Genomic DNA, 22496 nt, shown 5'->3' on the forward strand with positions numbered 1-22496 from the left:
AAACCTTTGATTGTATACATTGGTGGGACATAAAACATTTAAACTGAGATGACAGAAGTTGCACTTGCATTCCAGTGGATGTTTTAAATAAGTGTTTCTGTGCTTCACTACTTTTGGAAATACAAAATTATAGAGCAGAGAGTTTTTTTTCTTTTGTGGCACTATCAAGAGAATATTCTGTCTACCTTTTCTATGAATCTTTTCTTCTTGAAGCAGTTTTTTTCAGTATGATTTCTTTTTTTAAAAAAAGTCTTTTCACTTCTGTTAACCTCAATAGACTGAAGAGAGATTTAATATATTTTTGGTAAAAGTTCACAGAATCATTTATCACAGTGTTACTTTTAGCATTTCTGTGTAGTTTTAATCAAACATATATATTTTTTTCTTTCATCGTGTCGGTGAACTAACACCTCTTCCACTCCTGCATCCTTACTCACTTACAAATGCACATAATCACATGTACACTGAGTGTTTGTACCTCGCCCATCAACACACACATGCACTCTTCATGAGAGGTGTGTACGCCTTAGGGGGGCACCAGTCATGTTCCATTAATCCGAAGCAACCTGTGGTGATTGATCAATTAGCCCTGCTTAAAGCCACGGCTCAGGCTGATCAATAGCACTGATCACCAGCCAAAGGTTTTTCATTAAGACCTGCTGCTCTGCATGAGTAGACTCCATTAGCATAGACCAAATGGACTGCGAGGAAGGCAAACCGTGGAGTGAAGAAACACACACAAGCTGCACAGTTTTTGCCCTCTGTTTCGGTCATAAGCATTAGCGAAGGAAAGTGAATGCATAAAATCGCATAATTACAGTTTGTGTCATTTAGAAAGCATTTGTGTGACTTCTCTGGGAATCTGTTCTACGTTGAAAGCTCTGTTGATGTGTTGAACTGAAGTGTAACATAACCAAATGTAAAACTACCGGATTTCACACAATCGCCACAAACTGCACGACAAAACAAATCCAGACCGCTCTGTCTGTGTTATAATCTTCACCGTTGTCGTACTTCTTGCAAGGCTCTGCTTCAGAACTGTGTCTACTTCCTTTATATACTAAATGTAGTGGAAAAAAGTTCCACGAAACCTTGAGCATCGACCCGTATTTTATAACACTGGCTAGAGTAAGTAGGTATGCTAAAGGTGATTTCAAAGTGATAATGTTTTTAATGGTAATGTTGGTCCCTTGTCTTCATCCCTTGAAAACAGTGTTGGTGTATCAACAGTAGAACTGATGTCTCCAGTTGACAGCTCTTTTGTATCTGATGTTAGCCATTTGTTAATCATTATGTAGACATGCATTCTGGGTAAGTGTGACTGTCCTATGACCATATCATCACTCATATTATAAACTCTGAGTGTTTCTCAAAGACAGTTTGAGCAAGACTCGTCCTAACTACTCCTTCCTTTCATTGTAGGATGTTCTAGAAAAGATCGCTCTAAAAATATAGTCCCAAAATGCAAACATATATGACTCACATTGCTTCTAAATAGGCTTTATGGTTCCTGAGTGAGCACGTCTGGCCTTATTTCCCCCCTTCAGCCCAGTCATTGTCAGCCTATTTGTTACTTACCTGAAAAACAGCGGATGTTGCTGCGCTACAGCGATATGTCTGATCCACGACCCCACTGAACCCACGGGATCATCCGTAGCCTAAAACAAAAAAACACCGGTCAGCTACCACTGACAAACTCACCTTTCTCACCCTTTCCTTACCCTCAGTGGGGCCAAGAGCCATTGTTTCACTTAAACAATCCTCATTGAATTAAAAACTGGTCGCATTCTTTGTTCAGTGAGGCCGATGCGTACAGCTGTCATGGGTCCTATCGTTAATGTGCCATCACTGCACCTCACATCCGCGGCAGACACAGGCAGCAACGGACTTTATTTCCTCCATCTGTAGGTGAATGTGTGCGCACATGCTGTTCTATGGCCGTGTGTGAGTGACTAATGCTGTTCGAGTGTGTTGGTAGACGGGGCGAATGAGTAAGAGGCGAGATTGGTGGGTGGGTCACGGTGTGTTTGTATGACAGTCGGCATTAAATCCCTCAACAGAGAGGGGAGCAGATAAGCGCTGGGGCATGAGGTGCTTTGGTCACTTTTGGCCACGATACAGGAAAGGCTGAGCAAAATTTCATGTTTAATCTAACCGAGGCATCTCTTATGTAATCCATGACAGATCAAAGTCAGTATCGTTTCATTAGTCAAACATATAGGTTCATATTTATGTTAAGCCATAGATGAAGAGAATGCAGGGCATGTACGTGCAAAAATCTTCTACGGTGCTAGCAGCAAACACCCTGAAATCAACTTAATGCTTGATCTCTGTTACATCAAAACTTTGCATGATTACATTTATTATAGTCAGTGCAGTGTGTGACTCTTTTGTCAGTTTTCTGCTGTTAGCTTTTGTCCGTATGAAAAGTTTCTTGGCAAATCGTTACCCTTTTCCATTATTGTTAATGCACTTTAAGTATGCATTAGATTCAGTCTTATTTTAAGTGACTGGTAGGCCTAATGGGGTGAGAAATTGGTCCTAATGTACGGTCGCAGGATTTGATCATCAGTTAGACTTTATTACTAGATTTTCTCCTTAAGCATTAAGTCCTTAAGTCCTACCTGTTTACACAAGTAATGAGACCATTAATTAAAATGATAAATTACCAAATGAAACACTTCAAGTCTCCCGGTCATCAAGTAATTTATTCATTTTGAAGAAAAATTGTTTGTATTCGTAGAGAAAGCTCTGAGGGGACATGGCAAAGTGGGAACTTCCATTAAGCTGTTTATCCATATTTGCAGAGTGTGGTGCCCCCTGGTATCATTGATGAGTAAAGTATACACATGCCAGATTTATGTTAAAACAGCTCTTAACAGAAAAATTAAAAGGAATGAAAAATATCAAGAATACTACAACGAAAAGAGCCTTTGTGGAGCTTATAATAATAATCAGTTTTTGTTGGGAGTGTTTCTTTGAGATGCTAGAATCACCCTTGGCGTAATTTTGTAGGCTGCGTTTGTATCAAATAGATTTTATTGTTATTCGTGCCATCCCTGGAAAAAAATAAGAATAGATGCAATGGAGCATTTTAGGATTAGAACAAGATTGAAGCGTTGGAGATAGAGGTCTTCAAGTGGAGATGCTTGCAACGTTTGCGTGTGTTTGCACGTGCGTGGATGTGCTTGTATCGCAGTGTGTTTTAGCGGGAAGGAAGGGAGTTGGTCATAGAGATACTGGGGCAGACAGGAAGAGATCATCCTGGTGTTACCATGGCTGGGGTTAAGCCCTCTGACTCCCCAGGCTCATACATAATACGTAACATACGCAACACACAGGTTGCTGCTCAAACGCTCACACAAACACCAGCACATGCAAAATTAGAAACATAAATGCCTTCTTCCTCATGGTGTCTCACCTCTGGCCTTCTACCGTCTTGATAGCAAGTGCCACGCGGCCACTTTGTGACTAATTGCATTGAAGTTCAAAGAGTTTAAGGATTTTTAAAATTTTTTTTTTGCTGGGATGGCATGGCAGCATAAGGACATTTCCGTTAGCTGTGGGTGGATGGGTGGGTGGAGGTGGGTGGGATGGATGGACGGATGACACCGTATCCACCCCCACTGGGGAGAGGAAGTCCCTATCAGAACACAACAGGAAAGAGACAGAGCAAAAACAAGTGCACGTCTTTTTGGACATTAAATCACTTCCTGTAAAGCTCTGGACTGCGTCCCCCACCGTCGTCAGCCTCCACCTCTCTGCACACTTTAACCACTCTTTTGGCAGGCAGAGAAATTGATTAAGCCTTTAATCTGGTTGTGTACAAGTGTGCATGTTCCTTTAATCTCTGATGAGTGAAATAACTCATCTCGAACAGCTGCATTTTTCTATTTTAACAATACAAAATACCTTTGCTTCAAAAATAGAATCTGTTGCCTTAGGTCCAGCGTTTATATGTGACTCTGTGCAGCCTACCAATCTGATTTATCGCTGTGACTTGCAGATGTGATGAGTATCGTAGGATGCAAGGGCCATATAAATCCCTGTACCCTGACAGATCACAAGCACTGAGTCTGGACCTGGTGCCTTGATCTTCATCCAAGTACAAAAAACAAAGAGACAAAGGTTTATCTGTGGCTAGTGCAGGAAAAGGCCTTTTTAATGGCGACAGGAAAAGACAATGACCAGAGTTTTCATTCATAACAGAAATGTTATGTCCTCAATCTGTCTTGCTTGTCACTTTTTGTCAGGTTATGTACGATACTGGATGGCTCATTGCAGACATCAGATATTTAGAGTAAATCTCATACACATATTGGAAATGCAGCTCTCACACAGGGCTGTCCTCATCATAGGGCACAGCTGTAAAAAATATGACTTCCTTCCTGAAGGCAATTTCCTGTTTATGTCTGAATGCAGGTCAGGAGAGGGGTATAGTGGTCCCTACCTCATCCACCGTTGTCCACCCAACCCCCCCCTCCCATTCCATTCAGTCCTGATGGTGCAGGATGTTACAGTGCCCAGTGTCAACATGTTGAACAAAATGTCTGTCTCGGGGTACCTCTTTGTTGGGCAAGACTCTGAATCCCAAGTGGCTCCTGATGGTCCCATGTCCTGGTGCGACAGAGTGTGTGTGAATAGGAGTCAAACAGTCAAGCGCTTCGTCCGTTAGGGTAGAAAAGTGCTTTAGTGTAGTCCACTTACCATTTTCCAGTTTTAAATCTGGCTTCCTCACCCTCTCTCTCTCTCCCTCTCTCTCCCTCTCTCCTTCTTCCAACATCCACTTTTATCCACAAAACACAAAAAAGGAGATATCCACTAAGCAAACACACTCTTGTGACATTATTTGCGTTTTCTGCTCTCCACAAGACTTAAGAGACTCCCCTCCTCACTCACCCCCCCTCAAAAATGTCTCAATTGCACACACATGGATCTTCCTGAGGCGCCCTGTTTGTTTCATTTTCTGCTGATTTGCCTAAAACAGGCAGCGGCCGCTGCTGTCAATGTTTAATTTAAGAGCTCATGTTCCCTTCTGCACGATATGTTGTGGTTGGGAGCATGGATGGGCTTGACGAGGGGGGTCCGATGGGTGGGTTGGGGTGGGGAAATGGGTAGGGGAGGCTGATGGAGACCCCCAGGTCTCCGGGCGCAGTCATTAGGATGGCTCCTCGGTTTGGAGATGAGAAAGTATGCGCTGCACTCTGGGCTCATTGAAGATGCTCCCCTGCCTACTTGGAGCATCCATTATTTATAAGTTTTTACAAATTCCGACTGACATTTTTATCAGTTTTGAATGTCTGTGTCTTATTTGGCTACGCTGGGTGTGTCTGTCCTACCACCTGGAAAGTTGAAAATATCAGTCAGGTATACCTGGTTGGTATTACAAAGTACACATTTTACAGTCGGGTGCAGTTACTGTCACATGTGTGCTTGCTTTTAAGGTTTTTTGACTGCAGTTCAAAAGGCAAAACGATATTGTTGCATACATATACTAAATGGCAGCATATTAAGTGGTTACTCAGGGACCGTGCGATTAGTCACCGTGCTTTAAATGTGATCACTTTAATTACATTAAATTGCAATAGTATTTAATTGAGAAGCAGTCACTCCTAGTGTCAAATTCACTGCAGCTTTATACCACTCACTTTTTGAAATGATTGTTTTGTTTTTTCAGCCAAACTGCTCATTCTAACCGCTTTTGTTGATTAAAAATAATAATATATATACTATAATAATTACCCAACATTGTACATTTTTGTTTAAAGTAAAAGCAGGAAACGGTACGATACAGGTATGAAAGCAGATCTTAACAATGACCATCGTATTAGTTCTGAATATTTGTGTATGTACATGAATGACCAGCATAAGTTTATCAGGAAGCGTTGACTCTCTGCTGGGGTCTACCACCCCGATCTCGTACATCTGTGGCAGAGCCAGTATTGATCTGACCGCTGCCCTGTGCTTTGGTGTTCACAGCCTCAGGCTTCACACAGCCTCACCTCACCTTACATCACTCGCCTCACATTAGACTCCGAGCTTGATATGCACCGTTAGGCTCTGATACACTCCCACAGAGAGCACTTGTCAAATGCCTGTTAGCATGAACCCACGAAGAAGACCGCCCACTTGCTGTCAATCTCACACTGCACTGGAGGTCTATTCAACAATGCTTCGACAACGATTATATGTTGTTGTTTTTTTTGGTTTGGATCGTTGTATTTGGATATTCATGAAACTGTTGACAGTAAAACCTTGATTAGACACAGAATTCATGTTCTTTGTTTCTACTGTTTTAATATTTTCACCAATGCTGATAACGCAGTAGATAGTTACAGAACAAAGTGTCTTTTTAAACATTTTATCAGGATTATTGGCTTGCATTTTACTTCACAGACAGCCTTTTTCTACATTCATACATACACACTCTGTCTCTGAGCAGCTCCATTACAGCAAGGGTTTTAAATGCTTTGCTCAAGGGCACCTTTGCAGTGATTGTCTAACCCAACCAATTTTGTTTGCCTCTCCCCTTATCTTCCCCACTTATTTTATAGGTGGTAGTAATACGGTGTTCATGGATGACAAATGCACTGTCCCGACACTATTCCGCTGACTTTTGAAGGCTTATGTACCTTAAAGTGATCTTAAAGATTTAAAGTGACTTTTTGACATAAGGAGGTGTATATTACTCAGCGGTGGTGGTGATTGGAAATCTCCCTGCCAGGTGGTGGCTTCGTGCCAGACAAAAATGAGCCCCAGTAAAGACAGCCATGCTAACAGTAACAATTTAAGTGCATGCACGGGAAAGTTTTTGTGATGTTCTCATAACTTACCTCAGGGCATCTCTGAGTGGAGTTTTTCTCATGTATCACTCTCTGTTGAAAATGCATTATCCAGTCGGCCAGCGTTAGCTAACTGCTCATCTTTGTCCCACACACTGCTGTCCCTGGCAGAGTACTGAATGAACACTGAGACAGACAAAATGACAAGACCCTACTCAGGTTTTTGAGGAAATCTGCCTCACTTTAGTCAGATTGAAACAATAACCTGGCAGGATATCAAAACACAGAACATACACTGCTATTTAGGACAAAGCCATGGTCTGGAAGTTTGCAGCTGCCTCACCAACAAGAACCTAGCATAGGAATTACATCCAACGGACGTTAAACCCACAAAAAACCCATATACCCAACATTTCTGTTAACCCACCAACCATGAAAAAGGAGGAGCAATTTAGTACTTGGGATAGGCAAAAATATTGACTCTAACATTGACTTCAATAGATTCAGCTCAACAGTCTGACAAGCCCAGAAATCCAGGTGATGAGAGACACCCTTTCCCCTGTTACGCTTCACTCCTGGCCTTTCTAAAGCAGAGCCAGCTCCTAACAGATGCTAAGGGAACATTCCAGAGGGACCTTCCTTGGGGCCCATACTCTCCCTTTTCATAGCTGTGTTCACGTCTGTGATGTTCATTTATAGGAGCCACATTTCAGTGTTACTGCTGCCTCTGGCAAAGGACCGAACCTCTTAAGAGTCCTCAGTAGCTTACAGAAACTGTTGCTCTCTTAAGGGAGGGACAGCAGACTAAATAATCAGTTTCCCATCACAGTGACAATCTGAGAGCAGCTGTTTGCATCTGAAGGCCTGCCAGCAATTGTCCGTGGTGCTCTGAGAGAGACAAGGAAAGAAAAGAGGCATGGAGGGAGGGAAAGATGAAAGGAAAGTTTCTTTCTGCTTGATTCAGGCCTGCTAAGGGTTTTGATATTGATCTTACCAACAGACCTGCAGATGTTTGTGTACAGACACGTGTACAAATACATCCATCTGTGGACACACATACACATGCTAGCAGAGATGCACACCAGTACACACTAAATGGAAGCTGCATCTTTAGTTTTTGTCAGAGTTACGGAATGGTATACGCTCAAGGATATCTAATTTTGATTGGCGACGCCATGGTATTTTGTTTTCCAACATTTGTGGAGCATTTTGCAGTAAAAACAACAAAAAAAGAGCACAGTGTGATAACAGGCTTGCCTCTCTATTCAGTTATTTAGATGAACTTGTTCACAAAGAAAGAATCATTAAGTGTGTATCTGTGTGTACGCTGACTTGAATTCATTTCTATCGGTAGATCAATACTTAACTATGATTACAGTACATGTCTGCAATGCAAAAGGTGTGTGTTTCTATGATTGTAACGGTCCTGTTCTGTGCCGGTTCCTCAGCTCTCAAGCTGTATGTCAAAGCTCAAGGCTGTTGTTGGTCCTGTGAGATTAAAAATGTTCTGGTTTTATGTGATGAGATCTGACACCGTCTGTGTATACTAGTATACATGTATATACATGAATATTAAACACACATGGACCTCAAAGTCTTAAGAGACGTTTACACTTAGCTGTTTTCTATTTTTTAGTTTTAATAAAACCAAATGTGAATGAAAAGCTCACAAGCACAGTAAGCAAGCTATTAGCAAACTATTTACAAATGTACACTATCAATGTAACAGCCAGATCAAGACCCAACAAGATGCAAAGGCCACACCCAAAAGGTACAATTGCTGTGAAAGTTCCAGTTGCAAGACTGACCCAAGGAGAAAAGATGCAAGTCTCAAAACAACCAAAGGCCAAACCTATGAGTGAAGTAGCCACTCTGATCAGTCAATAAGTTGCAAAGCTGACCAAGAAAGACAGCAGATGAGCATGTAGAGATTCAGTAAGCTGATGACCCACTTGGTTAAGGAAGGTGGGATTGGCTGCTACAAATGGTAGAACCTTAAACATGTGCACCAAGGTGACGATGTGGCTGCTACACACAGTAAAGAGAGAGCTTACCCACAAGGCTGACAAGGTGGCCTTTACCCCAGTCGGAATACGCACACCTGTAAATGCACGCACCTACTGAATTGTGTCCACAACCCAGTGGGACAGCCTAAACTTCACTACAGGTCTTCCCAAATGCTTCCTTTTAAAACAGATAACCAACGGATCTTACTTCCTGAGGGCCTCACAGACTCTATAGCTCTGAGTGAGCAGAACAGGGCTCGAGCCCACTGACACAGTTTGGGTTGTTTGCCAACTTGCAAAGGAAGGGGGAGCTCAGGCCACGCTGAGTGTTGATGTTGGCTTCCGTCCCTGTGCTGTCAGTCCTCACAGTGACTTGATAAGCTGTTATTCTCAGTACAAACTGTTGGAGTATGAACGCTTCTCAGCTCCAGGACATTTTTGTGGGTCACCCAATGGCCATCCCAGTGACCAGCGTCCTAAAGCATTCCCTTTTGCTGTATTGAATATAGTAGCTCAATTCTTCCCCCAGGGAAGGGCTCTGTGAAGCCTTGCAAAATCACTACATTGGTCTGGTGGGGTTTCTGTGGACATCAGACCAAGGGAGTGGTATGGCAAGCACCTTTGGACAGGTCGCATGTACTGTGTGGCAGGAAGGCGACGGGGAGTGCTACTGCCATAGCTGCCCTTAAATCCATGAGGCAAAGCTGGAACCCCAAGTCGAATAAAAAATGCATCTGAAAATGACAGAGGGGGACTTGGAAGGCCTGCTGCTTCTCCAGAAACATTCCCTGGAACACTGTAAGCTGTCTTTAGGCACAGTCCCGGCATCTGAAAACCCATCCTGTAGATTCCCAAACTTCCCTTACATTAGGGCTGCCTTAATCAAGAGGGTGAACAGTTTTCTAATTGCACCTGTTGAAGGTGGTTCACTGTGGGAAATGTTTCAGATGGTCTACGAGAAAACTGTAGCTAATAGTCACGGGTGAAGCTGGATCTACTGATGATCTGTTACCAAAGCCAACCATGCTGGTTTTATAATGGCACTGGATGGCCCTTTATCAAGAAGAAGGGAGTACTTGGATCGCTTTATCATTTGGTGTCAGAACTTTGAGATGTGAGAGTTGGAGAACCGCAGTAGCCTGGAAGCATCCTCACTTTGTTTACTACCCACCTCAATTAGTTTAGCAGGTTATAGAACTTTAATACTTTTGTTTGCAATGTCGATGGGGCTATGCCCGCTGTAGGTGTTTATTAAGAGAAGGAGAGGAGTTGTCTACTTAGGATTAGATTTGCTCAATACATTTTTGGACAAGTGGGGAAACCTCCAGAGACGGCACTTGGCAAAGGGAGATGCACTGTAGTTGATAGGCCATTAAATGAAAGTGCAAATAAAATGGAGGAAACAGGAATCCAGGGATGGCTGCTCCCAGACAAATACACAAAATACAACTATAACAACTGCAACAACTGTAACCTACACAGACGCTTTTTCACCGTCTTTATTTTCACAACACAAATTGTCACACACCACAACAGCTCGGAGAGAGATTAAGCAATCTTTTTTATTTTTTCCAGCCAGCACGGGTGTTTAGGTAGCTAAACTGAAGGCTGTGACCAGGCTAACAGGTGTGTGTAAAGAGGTAACAGAGAATAAGAGTTTCCTTGAAAGAAACAACAATTGTAATTAGCACGAGCAGAACTGAAAGCTCCAAACCACTGATCCAACAGCTGAAAACAGTCACTTATCCTGACAATCCTGTGCCAAAGACATCTCTGATCTGTTAAGTAATAGCAACTGTCCAGGGCCAATTAAGTTAAGCATGTAAATTGCGTTGGCGTATAGTGGCTCAAGCATTTATAGAGCAAAAGTATGTTAAATGAAAAATTACTTCATGTTACGACCATTTTTTCCCCTCCTCATCTTCTTACTGTAATTTAATTGTTTGAAAGTTTTTTTATTCGGCTTCCAAAAAATGCTCGGAGGTCACACCAAAAATATAATTATTCATGTGTGTTTTTTCATTGGAAAACAATCTCTATACACGGGATTCTGCAGCTGACGAACAGTGTTGTGATATTCAGGTTGTCGTGTTAGTACAGATGTCACATACCTCTTTTTGTCGCTCCCACAGAGCACCCCTTTTGATAATGTTGAAGCAAAGGTCAAGATTCCACATGCAGTCATTCACCAGCATTCACCTTCGCCACTTGGCTGAGGTCTGGCAAGATTAATTCTTTGTGTCTTGCCATCTCTCTATGTGCCAGGTTCATCTTTCTTACAATGGAGCCAAGCAAACACAGGAGAAAAGTGTGTGCCTGAAAGTGCGTGTGTTTTTAAAAGACATTGGTGCAACCGTTTTAACAGGGCGACTCTGTTTGAATTAGATGTTCTAAACCCCCGCTTGCTAAATGGATTTCTAAAGTGGCTGTAGTTGGAGGCTTTCAATCGGATGCAACCTTGAGTCCTTTTTTATGTGAGCTCTGTAGGATTTAAGTGCCGGTATAACATGAGCACGACTGAATGCATGCTCCTCATTTTTTGAAATTGAAAAATCTCCAAAGGCTCTCCCCATTGTGCAGGCAATTAATGGAATGCTGGCAGCGAGGTTCAGGTGCTTAAAAGTTGTATTTTTTTTCTCTCTCTCGATCTCTTTTTAATGACTAATAAAGGATAATCATCGTGGAAAAAACATCATAATGCTGTAGGCTTCCTCTTTATGCACAATGATGTATAATGCATGCTTTGAAATGAAACGGCAGCGGCCTTCGAACCATTCCATCTCCAAACCTTAGTGTATTTGTTTTGCGTGCCACAGTGAGGCTTTTGCATAATAATTGTGAGTGTTCCCATTAACAATGCTTGCCTATTAATTTGATCTTTACATTTTTAAAGTTTGTCCATCAGGCCGCCAAACAATGGGTCCCCCAGTCGCTGTTTGGTGTAAGTGATTAGAACGCAGGTTAATTGCCTCTCTGAAGAGTTGTGCTGTTTCTTTTTAGCCTCCTTGTTCTTCATTTGCGGGCCTCCACCAGTTTTAACTTTGAAACAAATGAATAAATCATTTTATTCATCAATAAAATTCAATAAAATGTTTTTCCCTTGGTTTTGGAGATTATTTCCTAATAATTTTTAAACAACCATTAACATGTAATGACTATCTTAATATACAGTATGAGGCAAAATATAAATAAAATGCCATTAATTTCATATGAACGCTTGTTATGTGAAACTCTCTGGCTGATATCCGTTTGAAATGGTTTCTAAAGTTCTCGAATCCTTTCTTGGTGGTTTTGTTGAGGTTAAACTTTTGAATTTATAAGTTTAAAATCAGAACATTTTACTAATAAGATAAGATGTTGAGTCTGTGGCATTATCACTAAATACCTAAAGTAGATTTGTTTTACTCACTAATGAACAGTTTTAAGCGTCTGCAAACTGATTTTCCTCGTGACACAAGTGCATGTTGTGTTGTCTATTGCAATCAGGTGTAAATGAATTTGTCTGAATGCCCTTTTGATTTAAAGGTTGGTTCAGCAGTAAAAATACAAAACCACTGAAGAGAGAATAAAAGCTACTCCAGCCTACATTCAGCTTAATGACCTACAATGACTGAACAAGCAGGTGCAGATCTGGTTGTGTGTGTTCATTTAAAACTCACAGTAGAACTCATCTGGAGAACAGTTCAAATAGAAGAATGGAAGCTTGTTATACATTAATATTGTAATCAATCATAAAGTCGCTGATGGTGCGATCTGCTCTATGCAAAGGCGAGTTCCGCCACCATGTGCCGTTCATTTTATTTGGAGCGGTTGTGCTCGTCTCAGGCCCGCCGGGCCCGCGGGCCTGCCCGAAAACTGGACTGAATATCAAACTTCCATGTTCCAGCGTTCAGTTGCACGTTTTCTTGCAATCTTGGAACACTTCCAAAAGCTTTTTGTTTTTTCTCGTGCCCTCAGTCTCTCTCCCTTTGACTGTGCTTGACAATGCAGGGGAAACATACAAGCGCATCTCAGTAAACACGAGTGATGTGGTTCCAGAGTTTAAAAGCTTCACATAACACTGGCAGACACAACTTGGGGCTGTTTGTGTGACGGAAAGGAAAACTTGTTTAGAAACTGACAGCACTGTGTGTGTGTGAGAGAGAGAGAGAGGGAGAGAGAGAGAGAGAAAAGACTGTGTGTATGTGTGTTTATGTTGCTTTTGGCAAGTTATTCATTTGTGTTTTTTCTCTCTTTTTTTTTCTTGCTTGCTCTCTGTGTGGTTATCTTTTGAGTTGGTTGGTTTGGAGCTGATGTCCACCTTCGGGGATGCGCATAGCATGCATTTCTGAGTATTTTCACCTGAGGCTGCACTTGTTAGAGTCTGTGGATAAATGTATATACATTATTTATACAAATTCAGGGCGAGTGAAAGCAGGTTTAACACATTTACAGACAGGAGGCCAGGCACTGCAAGCCAAGCTCCAAGTGAGGATTGCAACGCTGCGCGCCGGGGATCGAGCTGGCCGCTTGCCCGTCTGTGACCAGCATCCTTAATGCTGCACATGAACACTGCTAACATTATCTTCACCGCCTCAGCAATTAAATGATCCCTCATATCATTTGCTTCATAGGAGGGAAAAGGGAAAAAAAAGTTCGCTATGATATTACATTTACATGAGACACTTAAAGAAACCTGTCGGCTATTTCTGCTGGATTTTTATTTTCTGTAAAAGTTCCAGCCTGCCTTAGCATTTAACAACTTTTGTTTAGTTTCAAAGCTGTGTTTCGTTTAAAGAAAACATGAGAGGAGATGGAGAGAGATAGGGAGAGGGGAAAGCTGGTTAGAAGTCACAGAAAGAATACAGATGTGTGACACTTTAGTTTAAGCATCTGTTCAGCTCAGTTTAATGTCATGTTGTGAAATACAAAATGCAACTCTGCATTTCCACACCATTGTACTTGTTACAAACATAAACCAATCATTTATGAACCTCATGCCAAGAATCCCTTTGTGATAGCAGAAGTATGTTTAAGTAAATAATAGAGTTCTAGTTTGTAAAAATGACATTTGTGCTGCTGAAGGCTGTGGGATGAGTGGAGTCAGAAGTTGAATCATAGTGAGTGCAGCAGCTCTTTGGAACTTCATTGTTTTTGGTATTAAACTGCTTTCATTATGTGGCTTAGAGACCTCAACTGAAGGTGTTAATTCTTGTTAATCCACCAACTCAGGATTTATTTTAGATTACATGTGATTGTGGGAAGCGGCTTCCATCAATTTATGATTTTTAAAATGTGAAGTTAGATACATGAAGTCGTAAAGATGCTATATGCAAGCGTGGCGTACAAAAATCGTAAAGGTCGGTGTCATATCATGTAAACGAGGTGCTACTTTGCTGAATCGTGAAGTAGAAGAACTTACAAGTGTTTGGGTTTGTGACTAGTGTCGACTTCAGTCTCGTGTTATTCCAGCGTAAATCAACATCGCTGTCATAAAGTGACTGGACACACCCCACTTACCCCTTTACCTTCTTCCAACAGGAGCTTCCTCCTCCTCCTTCAGACGCCTTGCCGCCTGGTTGCAGTCTCCACGTTCCCATGGAGCTCGAGTTCGCCGCTTCGTGTTTCCCTCGCAGCCCCGCGCCTCAGAAAAGCTACGGCCTCGTCTACGTCGACTGACCCGGCCGGCGCCACGAAGATCGGAGGGTCTCGTATTGTGATTTCATTTTTATTCACACTTTCGGTGCAGTGTTTCTTCTCATCGGCGCTCCGTTTTTTTTTTCTTCAATTCTTCACATTGACAATTATCATCACGATGAATATAAGAGACACGAGGAAATTTGGTACATGCTCGCCCTTGAGTCTTGCATTCCTTTATACTGGTTGGAAGTATTTTTATTTTTTGTGAACCAGGATTCATTCAACACGAGACGCCCTGCATCATAGCTTTAATGCCTCAAATATGCTTTTAATCTCAACTTACATTCCAAGTTAGTTAAGAAAGCAACACATCGCTCAGTAAATTAAGTCCACTAAGTAATCCTTGTCACCCACTCGTGTCGGATCCACATCATGTAGCGGGGATGTCCCTGGTTCGATTCAAGTGGGAACATTTATCCCTCTTTCTCTCCACCTGGGGTTTATGTCGCACTGTTGTCAGCTGTTAAATATAAGTTGTTTCCTCTCATACATGGACTCCGATCAGTGTTTGTGCTGAAAACTATCATTCTTCTCACCGTATCTTAAGTAAAGGAGTGCTTGAATAACATTTCCCCACAAAAGCAAAAAAAAAAAACAAAAAGGCAATGAAATGGAAGTAGGCGGCGTTAGTGTGCGGAGGAAGCGAGAATCTGGTGTTATAAGCATAATAATTATTTATTGAAATATGAGGAAAAAATTCAATTAGCCTCAGAGAGAGAGACACTCCCCAGGACCAGATAGTGATAGGAGCATTCAGAATGTCAGCAAGGAGGGGCAAAAGTCATAGACAAGCGGGAAGGAAAATGGCATTTTTATGTTTTGTGTACCCATGTGTGGAAAATGTACATTAGCATATAATGCACAAAGGTAGGTCATTGTTTAAGTCCTTGACAAAGCATTTATCCTGCATACAAGTCTGTCTGACAATGACTATGTGGCCTGAAATGTGTGTGTTGTGAAGCAAACAACTGGAATTCTCACCATTTGTTGTTGTTGTTGTTTTGTTGGTTTTTTTTCCCCCCTCAAACTTCCGACACTATCTGAAAGCATTTATTAAACTGTCTACAAACAAAATCCTCTTGGTGGTGGAGTAGGACTGCAGCAGTGTTAGAACAAACATGCAGTAGAAAGTAGAGCTTCTGCAGCGGCCACATTAGTCACTATGCATGTGGTGTATAGTTCACCTGGATGTTATGATAAAGTCCAAGGCAGCTGCAGAACCTAAACGCAGAATTTGAGAAGGTGGATGATAAGATTGTCTGATCAGGAGGAGGGAGGGACACAATTAATGAGGGTAACAGATGCTAAAGCTCAGAATCAGAAACAGCTTTCAGGTTTAAGTGAATTTTTCTGTACATTAAACATGCCATCGAAAGACTTTTTGATTATTCCATGACTTATTTAACAAAAAAAATGTTGACAAGATAAACAAATAAACACCATAGGTCGTCGTTGGGAGGCAAGTGTCGGGACATTTTTGATAAAAACAGTAACAACTACTGTACACGTGAAGAAACTCAGCATGAGGATCATTTAGGCTGCCATATGTTAAGAAAAGAAAAAAAAAAGCCAGTTTTGTCGATTTTTGGACACAATACGAGAAGTCACAGCTCACAGGGGAAAGATGCAGTCTTTGGTATAAGAGCAAACCGGACAGAACAATGATGCAGGTTCAGTAAGAAAAACGGATGTGGCACAAACATCTTTCACACCTACTCACTTAAATACAATACTCTTTTCAATGTACAGACTTGCATGAACATTTAAAAGACTTAAAAAAAAAAAATTTGCAGTGGTTTTTCTTTATCTTTTTTTTTCTATTTTTTTTTTTCCTCTTTTTTTTCTGTTTTTTTTGGAAAGCCCATTATTTTTTGCTCCAGACCTGCATCTCAGAGCTACTCATGGAAACAAAACAAGAACATGCTACAGTAAACAAATTTATTCTGGCGTGGACACCTCACGTCATGTAACACAAAGATGGAAACCCAGCGACGCAATAAATTATCTTCATTATTAAGCGTAACCAGTGACATACTGTACATCATAAAGGTCAAAGCACTGTAAATAAAAAAAAAAAACAAAAAAGAAAGAAATAAAAGGTCTTACAAATAAAAGGTCGAAAGTGAAACGGAACCCTTATACAGCAATGCTCAAAAAACAAACGTTTGAATGCCAGCAGACACAGAAAATTAATATTTTAAGTGTGATTCCTCTTTGATTTTAGTGTCTCACGACATAATTTAAGTACTGCTCGAAACAAATAAAAAAATAAAACACTGTACACACACCAAAGAAAGCAAACCAGAGGGATCTTTTTCTTCATTTCGTTGATTTCATTTTTTTTCTTCTTTTTTTTTTAGGAAATCATTGCTTTGCAATTTCTGCTTCATCACAGTTCTCTCCCATATGACCACATGAATGTAAACACCTGTTGAATTATTCTTTTTTTAAAATTTTTTACAACATTAATACTTTATATATATATTTGTACATATTTTCATTCACATCTGCACGGTTAGCTAGCATGGTAATGAAATAAGGCAAGACTCACATAACTGTGACATCACAAATTTTTTTTTTCTCTTATAATACTGATTATTAAGGTATTTGTAATTTCCTTCTTCTGTTCTGCAGCAGGCTTTGGTCTTCTCGAACAAAGGCAGGATTGATCCTTCTCCGTCTCCAGAATCACACTTTGTTTTGTTCCAGTTTTAAAGAAATAATAAAAAAAAAAAGAAGGGTGTGGAGGTTTTTTTTTTTTTCTTTTGTTTTGTTTTTTTTGCAGGAAAAAAAGGGGGCTATAAATACTATTATTTAAGCTGACATTATTAAGTGAATTTATTTAACACTGGTCTTTCTGAGGTACATAGTGTAAGATGATTTGGGGAGGTTGGTGGTGTAAGAAAGGGGAACCACAAGGTGACCATGAGAAGCAAATGACTTTCATTACAAGAGAAAAAACACATCGTCTTCTTACCAGCCTCTTTTTGTTCATTAAAGAATGTTCTTTTTTTTCTTTTTTTTTCAGACCTTTATTTTTATTTTTTCACCCTTTTCAGTGGGGTCAAGCTGCCACGGCAGGCATCTGGTGTGAGTTCAAAAAACAGACATGGTAGGTAAGAGTCTCTTGCCTGGCTGACTGCTTGTCCGTTTGCCTTTTACAGTACCAACAACAGCTAAAAGCCAGCTTTCAATTAGAATACACACAGGAGGATCCTCGAAACAAGCCGCCGCTCGAGTCACACAGCTGTCTGAAAGATGGGCAGTGTTATTCAGCTTCCTTTCTCAGCACAGAAAAAACCCCTCTCACGGTATATCACCAGCGCTAAAACACTCGGGGGGGGCTGTTCATTCTTTAAGTTGCAGTCTGATAGTCTTGCGGATGATTTAGATATCATCGTGTAGTGTCAAATGCAGAGTTTTGCTTCAAGTGTTTCTCTTTTTTTCCTTTCAACAATGTTTTTTTTTTGTTTCTGTGTGGTTGAGGAGAAGCGACTCTTCTGTCTGACTTTTTATTTTTTTTTATTTTATTTTATTTTTTGTACAATAAAGGGATCCATATGCTTTTTATCTGTGCACGTCATGAGTCTCTGTGCATGTGTTTTGTCCAAATCTGCACTTCAAGTTGAACATCAAAATGAGCTCAATATAAACAAGAGTTCTCTCTGCTCTCCCGCCCTTCACATCATCACACGGCCAAGTGTGAGCTGGAGGTTCGTTTTGGTGAAAGCATCATTTTGAAGTTTTTTTGTTTTTTTTCCTCTTTTTATTTTTTTTGGGGGCTGCAGCAAAACTCTTGAGAATGTCCGCGCCGTCGTGTGTGTCGTGCAGTCCCCGTCCTAAGCTCTCTTGGCGTGCAGCATTTCGATGAGCAGGTTGTTGCAGGGAACGTCGCCGTTCAGGTGCTTGTAGTAAAGGTACTCTTCGGCCTGCAGGCTGATGGCTCGGATCTCGGGCAGCCGGAGGAGCAGCTGGCCGAACTTGTCCGTTTGCTGCGGGTAGTTGCACATGACGTAGTCCAGCAGCGCTGCGTTTACCTGCTCCTGCACGCTTTCTACCAGGTGAAAGTTCTCCAGGTTCTTCACATCTGCAGGAGGAAGCAAGAGAAAGGACGCTTGAGTTGAGCCGTTTTACAATAACTACGCAATTATAGTTTATTTTCTATTTTGGGGGTGTGTGAATTTAACTCTTATTAGGGACAAGAGACACCAGAGAGTGGACAGAAGGCAGTTTCAGTGTCACAGTACGCTCAATCATGACTATTTAACCTAAATAATCTGCTGTAGAGGTCATAACGGTTCGCATTATGAACACACAGAGGTTAGAAGCAGCTCGTGTTCTCATCTATCAGGGGACAGCATTACAAGTTCGGTCCTGGCTCATTTTCACTTGATATTTCACCGCATGATGAAATATCCCTCCTTTCTCGCCTTTTTTCCCTCTGAATCGTCTTTTGGGACCACAGTGTAGAGGGAATCAGGTAAAGGCAAAAAGGTTCTTCTCCTGAGACACGGATTCCCCAGGAGTCCATGAATTATGTAGGCCAGAGTTACAGTCATATTAGCGCCACAGCTGCTCCTTAACCTGCTCCTTAACCAGCCATCCTTTTTATTTTTAATCACGACAAAACAATGCGCTCTAATTATTGTTATTTTTTAAATATAGAGATACAAGTTGGTTTTTTTTTAAGCACCAATTTTGCGAAAAACAATTTTTTTAAAAGTGCAATTTATGTGCAGGAATTCGTCTCGGTGGAAAGTCTTCTTTCACTATTAATTCCTTGTGCAAAATACATTTTGCATCTTTCCAAAATCCTACCTTTCCGTGCAGCTATAAGCACTTTTCCTTGACAATAATAAGCTCACTGGGGGTTTGAGCAGATTATTGCAAGACAAGACAAAAATTTGCTAAATGGATAATGGTGAACCCGAGCGCGGTGTGTACTTGTCATGATTATGAAGCGCAGGGCTGCAGAATATTTAATCAGGTAGCAGCTCTGTGTGTGCGTGTGTGTGATCTTTTATTAATCTGTTTGACCCCAGGTCGAGTGTTCTCACAGCGGGCTAATGGGCAACGACACAGTCCCTGTGTACAGCTGACACCTCCGGACCAACGCACGCTAAAATATACCGTCTTTCACGCCGAATCTCTGCCGTTCTCTCAGACGCATACGCAGACACTAATCCGTGGAAATACACATATTTCTTTATCTCTCACACAGTGCCCCCTTCCCACACACTTATTCACACACACACACACACACACACACACACACATGCACCCCATCCACCCACCCAGAGCATTAGGAGGAAGGAGGGGGAGATAAATCAGCAGCTAATGAGGTCTAGAGAATGAGAAGCAGGTCCTTCAAGGCACTTCCATCTATGATGCACTCTACCATGCTATTACAATCTGTATGCATGTGTGTGTGTGTGTGTGTGTCTGTCTGCTCTCGCGCTGCTCGTGTATGTGTGAGTGTGTGTGTTCACCCTGACCTCTGGGTGACACGGCGGGGGGCTAAATAAGGCCAAGAGGAGGGCAGGAAGAAGAAATGGTGCAGGAGGGGGGGGGAGGAGGGGTGTGGCCCCGTGACAAAGGAGCCTCCAAACAAACATGACATGTGCTTTTTCCTGCTGCCACTCAGCTGTCCGACCCCCTCGCCGACTCCTGAGCCAGCCCTCGCACCGCCAGCACCTCGGTGTAGCGTTAATATAGCCTTACATAAGCTAGCCCAGCGGAGTGCGAGTGCGCTTTAAGCGTTAACACATAGACATCCCACGCAGGTCAACGAGGGGGCCGCGTTTTTTTCTCTGTTTTTTTTTTCTCTTTCTCTTCTTCATCTGCACATGAAACAATTTAACCGTGTGGACGAGACATGGAGAGAAAAGTTTGCTCAGAAAGTTCGGAAAAATGAGTTTGCACACACGCACCTCTTTAAAATAGTTTTGGATGCATCACGTTTATATTAAGCTGACTGTTGAGCTATATTTGCGGTGAATTTTATTTCCATACAGGAAGGTCTAAATGCAGTTTCAAAGACTTCACACTGCCAGGAATAAAACCCCAGCGGGGAAACGGTGAGTTCTTAATAGCAACTGGTATCGAGCCTCAATACATCCTGAGCTCTGCTTTGAGGAGACTCCCTAGAACCAAGTTTCAGAAAGTCTCAATGATAAAAAAAAACCTACCTGTAAAGAGCAGCCTACCTGTCCAGACACTGTAGCTGGAAACAAACCATTAGCTAAATATAACAAAGACATCTGAATGAATAAGTTAATCCGCCGTCTTATTATTTTATCAGATGTTTTCAGAAAACTTTTCCAATGCATTTGTCATGTGTTTTATTATTTGTTAATTTGATTGTTAAATAACAACAAAAAGATGCCATCAGGGTCTTAACATTCCTACAAATTCCCCAAAGAAAAGTTTTGTAGGTTGAATTACTTGATTGTTGCTAAATTTATTTAAACCCTAAAGGTAGTAAAATGTAAGTAAACTAAGTCTGAACCGACTGGAATCATTATATCACATGTTCATTGGGTTTTAAGGTTTTAACTGTAGGACATAAACTCCATCTGGGATGTTAAAATAAAATTTTAAAAATCCCAGATAAAAGTACAGAGGACAATCATGGCGTCTTGAGAAGCTACATCAGACGACATCTGTCCACGTGTTGAATCATTTCAGCCATAAACTATCCAACCACTGAGTACAGGACTTAGATTTAAGAAAAAAAGCAAAACATAAATTGATTCCAAGGCCAAAAGAAAAACTACGAAAATTTCATTCACAATTTCAGGAAGTGAAGCTGAATTCTTTCTGGCACGTTATTAACAAAAAAATGAGGTAAATATTTCACAAAATATACTTTTTGAGGCGCGACAATAATTTAGTCTGTAATTTTATTTTATTTTTTTAAACATCATGCAAGGACGAGTGTTTCCAGTAGAACAGACGGCTTCAGTAACAAACACTGCATGCTGTTTAATAATCAATTCAGGGACGTCAGAGCCTCTTTTCGGTGTGATTTGGTCAAATTTGCAGAAACATGACAAGGTGTGCCCGGATCACAGCGAAAACATGCGAGGTGTTGCCATGGTTTCTCAGTGAACATTTTTTTTTTGTCTGTTTGAGCGTGAGTGTGTGTGTGTGTGTGCACGTGGAGAGGAGTTTGATGCGTGTGTGTTTGTGGATGTTGGGGGGGAGAAACTATAGAGAATTAACACCCAATGTCTCTGTCAAGCTAATTAGGGGGAAAGTGAGGCAAAAAAAAAAAAAAGACAGCATTTTAATTGCTAATTATTACCAGAGCCTCTTTTGAAAAAATAATGAATCAGAGCTTCCAAAAAAAAAAAAAAAAAAAGGAGAAAGAAACGGCACAAATGACAATAGCTTGATCTCTACTCCCAACTGCAAAAGCCAGTGGGCAGGAAAAAAAAAAAGAGGGACAAAAAAACTGCTCAGATTGAAAGGAAGTTTGTCTTAATTTTGCTACTAATCAAATCAGACGGGAGAATTGACTGATCAGTCAAAGGCAGGAGGGGGAGGAGAGGGATAAAATAACAAATAAATAAACAATTGATCAATGGTTCCCAGACAGTGTCAGGTTGGAGTATTAAATGTGTTAAGCACTCTCTCCTCTTCCTTCAATGCCCCCTCGTTCCCCCGCCCCTCTCCCTCTCTCTCTCTCTCTCTCTCTCCATCTCATCCTTCAGTCACTGTGGGACTAATTATCAACTTTTTTCTTTTTTTTTTTTTCACATAAAACAGCCACAGTTCGTTGCAGTGCCGCGTCCGAATACTCAAATGGAAACCCCGAGGTCCCACAGAATACATTGTTCCATTTGACGGCCGATCATGCTGAAGCCAGCGACCTAATGCAACAGCGCGCGCACACACACACACACACACACACACACAAGCGTTCGTTCTCTCTCTTTCACAGAACCCCTGAAATCTCCGCTGTGCTTTTTAATTAGACAGGATCTGCTCTGTGCTGTGTGTGCGTACCTCTCCGCATGTGCTTTTA

General features: G+C 41.4%; 2 protein-coding genes across 2 annotated transcripts in view; one reads left to right on the forward strand and one right to left on the reverse strand.

Moving 5' to 3' along the window:
- LOC103364917 (probable G-protein coupled receptor 144) overlaps positions 1 to 15541 on the forward strand; it is a 99166-nt gene extending 83625 nt beyond the window's left edge. Inside the window, exon 25 of the mRNA XM_008292212.1 lies at positions 14309 to 15541. Coding sequence (XP_008290434.1) covers positions 14309 to 14446 — 138 coding nt within the window. The 3' untranslated portion in view covers positions 14447 to 15541. The remainder of the gene's footprint in view (positions 1 to 14308) is intronic.
- Positions 15542 to 16396: 855 nt separating this feature from the next.
- Positions 16397 to 22496, reverse strand: part of nr5a2 (nuclear receptor subfamily 5, group A, member 2) — a gene marked incomplete at its 5' end in the record, with an annotated part of 32805 nt that continues 26705 nt past the window's right edge. The window contains one exon of the mRNA XM_008292213.1: positions 16397 to 18554. Within this exon, the coding sequence (XP_008290435.1) occupies positions 18307 to 18554 (248 nt within the window). The remainder of the gene's footprint in view (positions 18555 to 22496) is intronic.

Source organism: Stegastes partitus, unplaced genomic scaffold (assembly GCF_000690725.1).
Source record: "Stegastes partitus isolate 25-593 unplaced genomic scaffold, Stegastes_partitus-1.0.2 Scaffold793, whole genome shotgun sequence".
NCBI classification, from domain to species: domain Eukaryota; kingdom Metazoa; phylum Chordata; class Actinopteri; family Pomacentridae; genus Stegastes; species Stegastes partitus.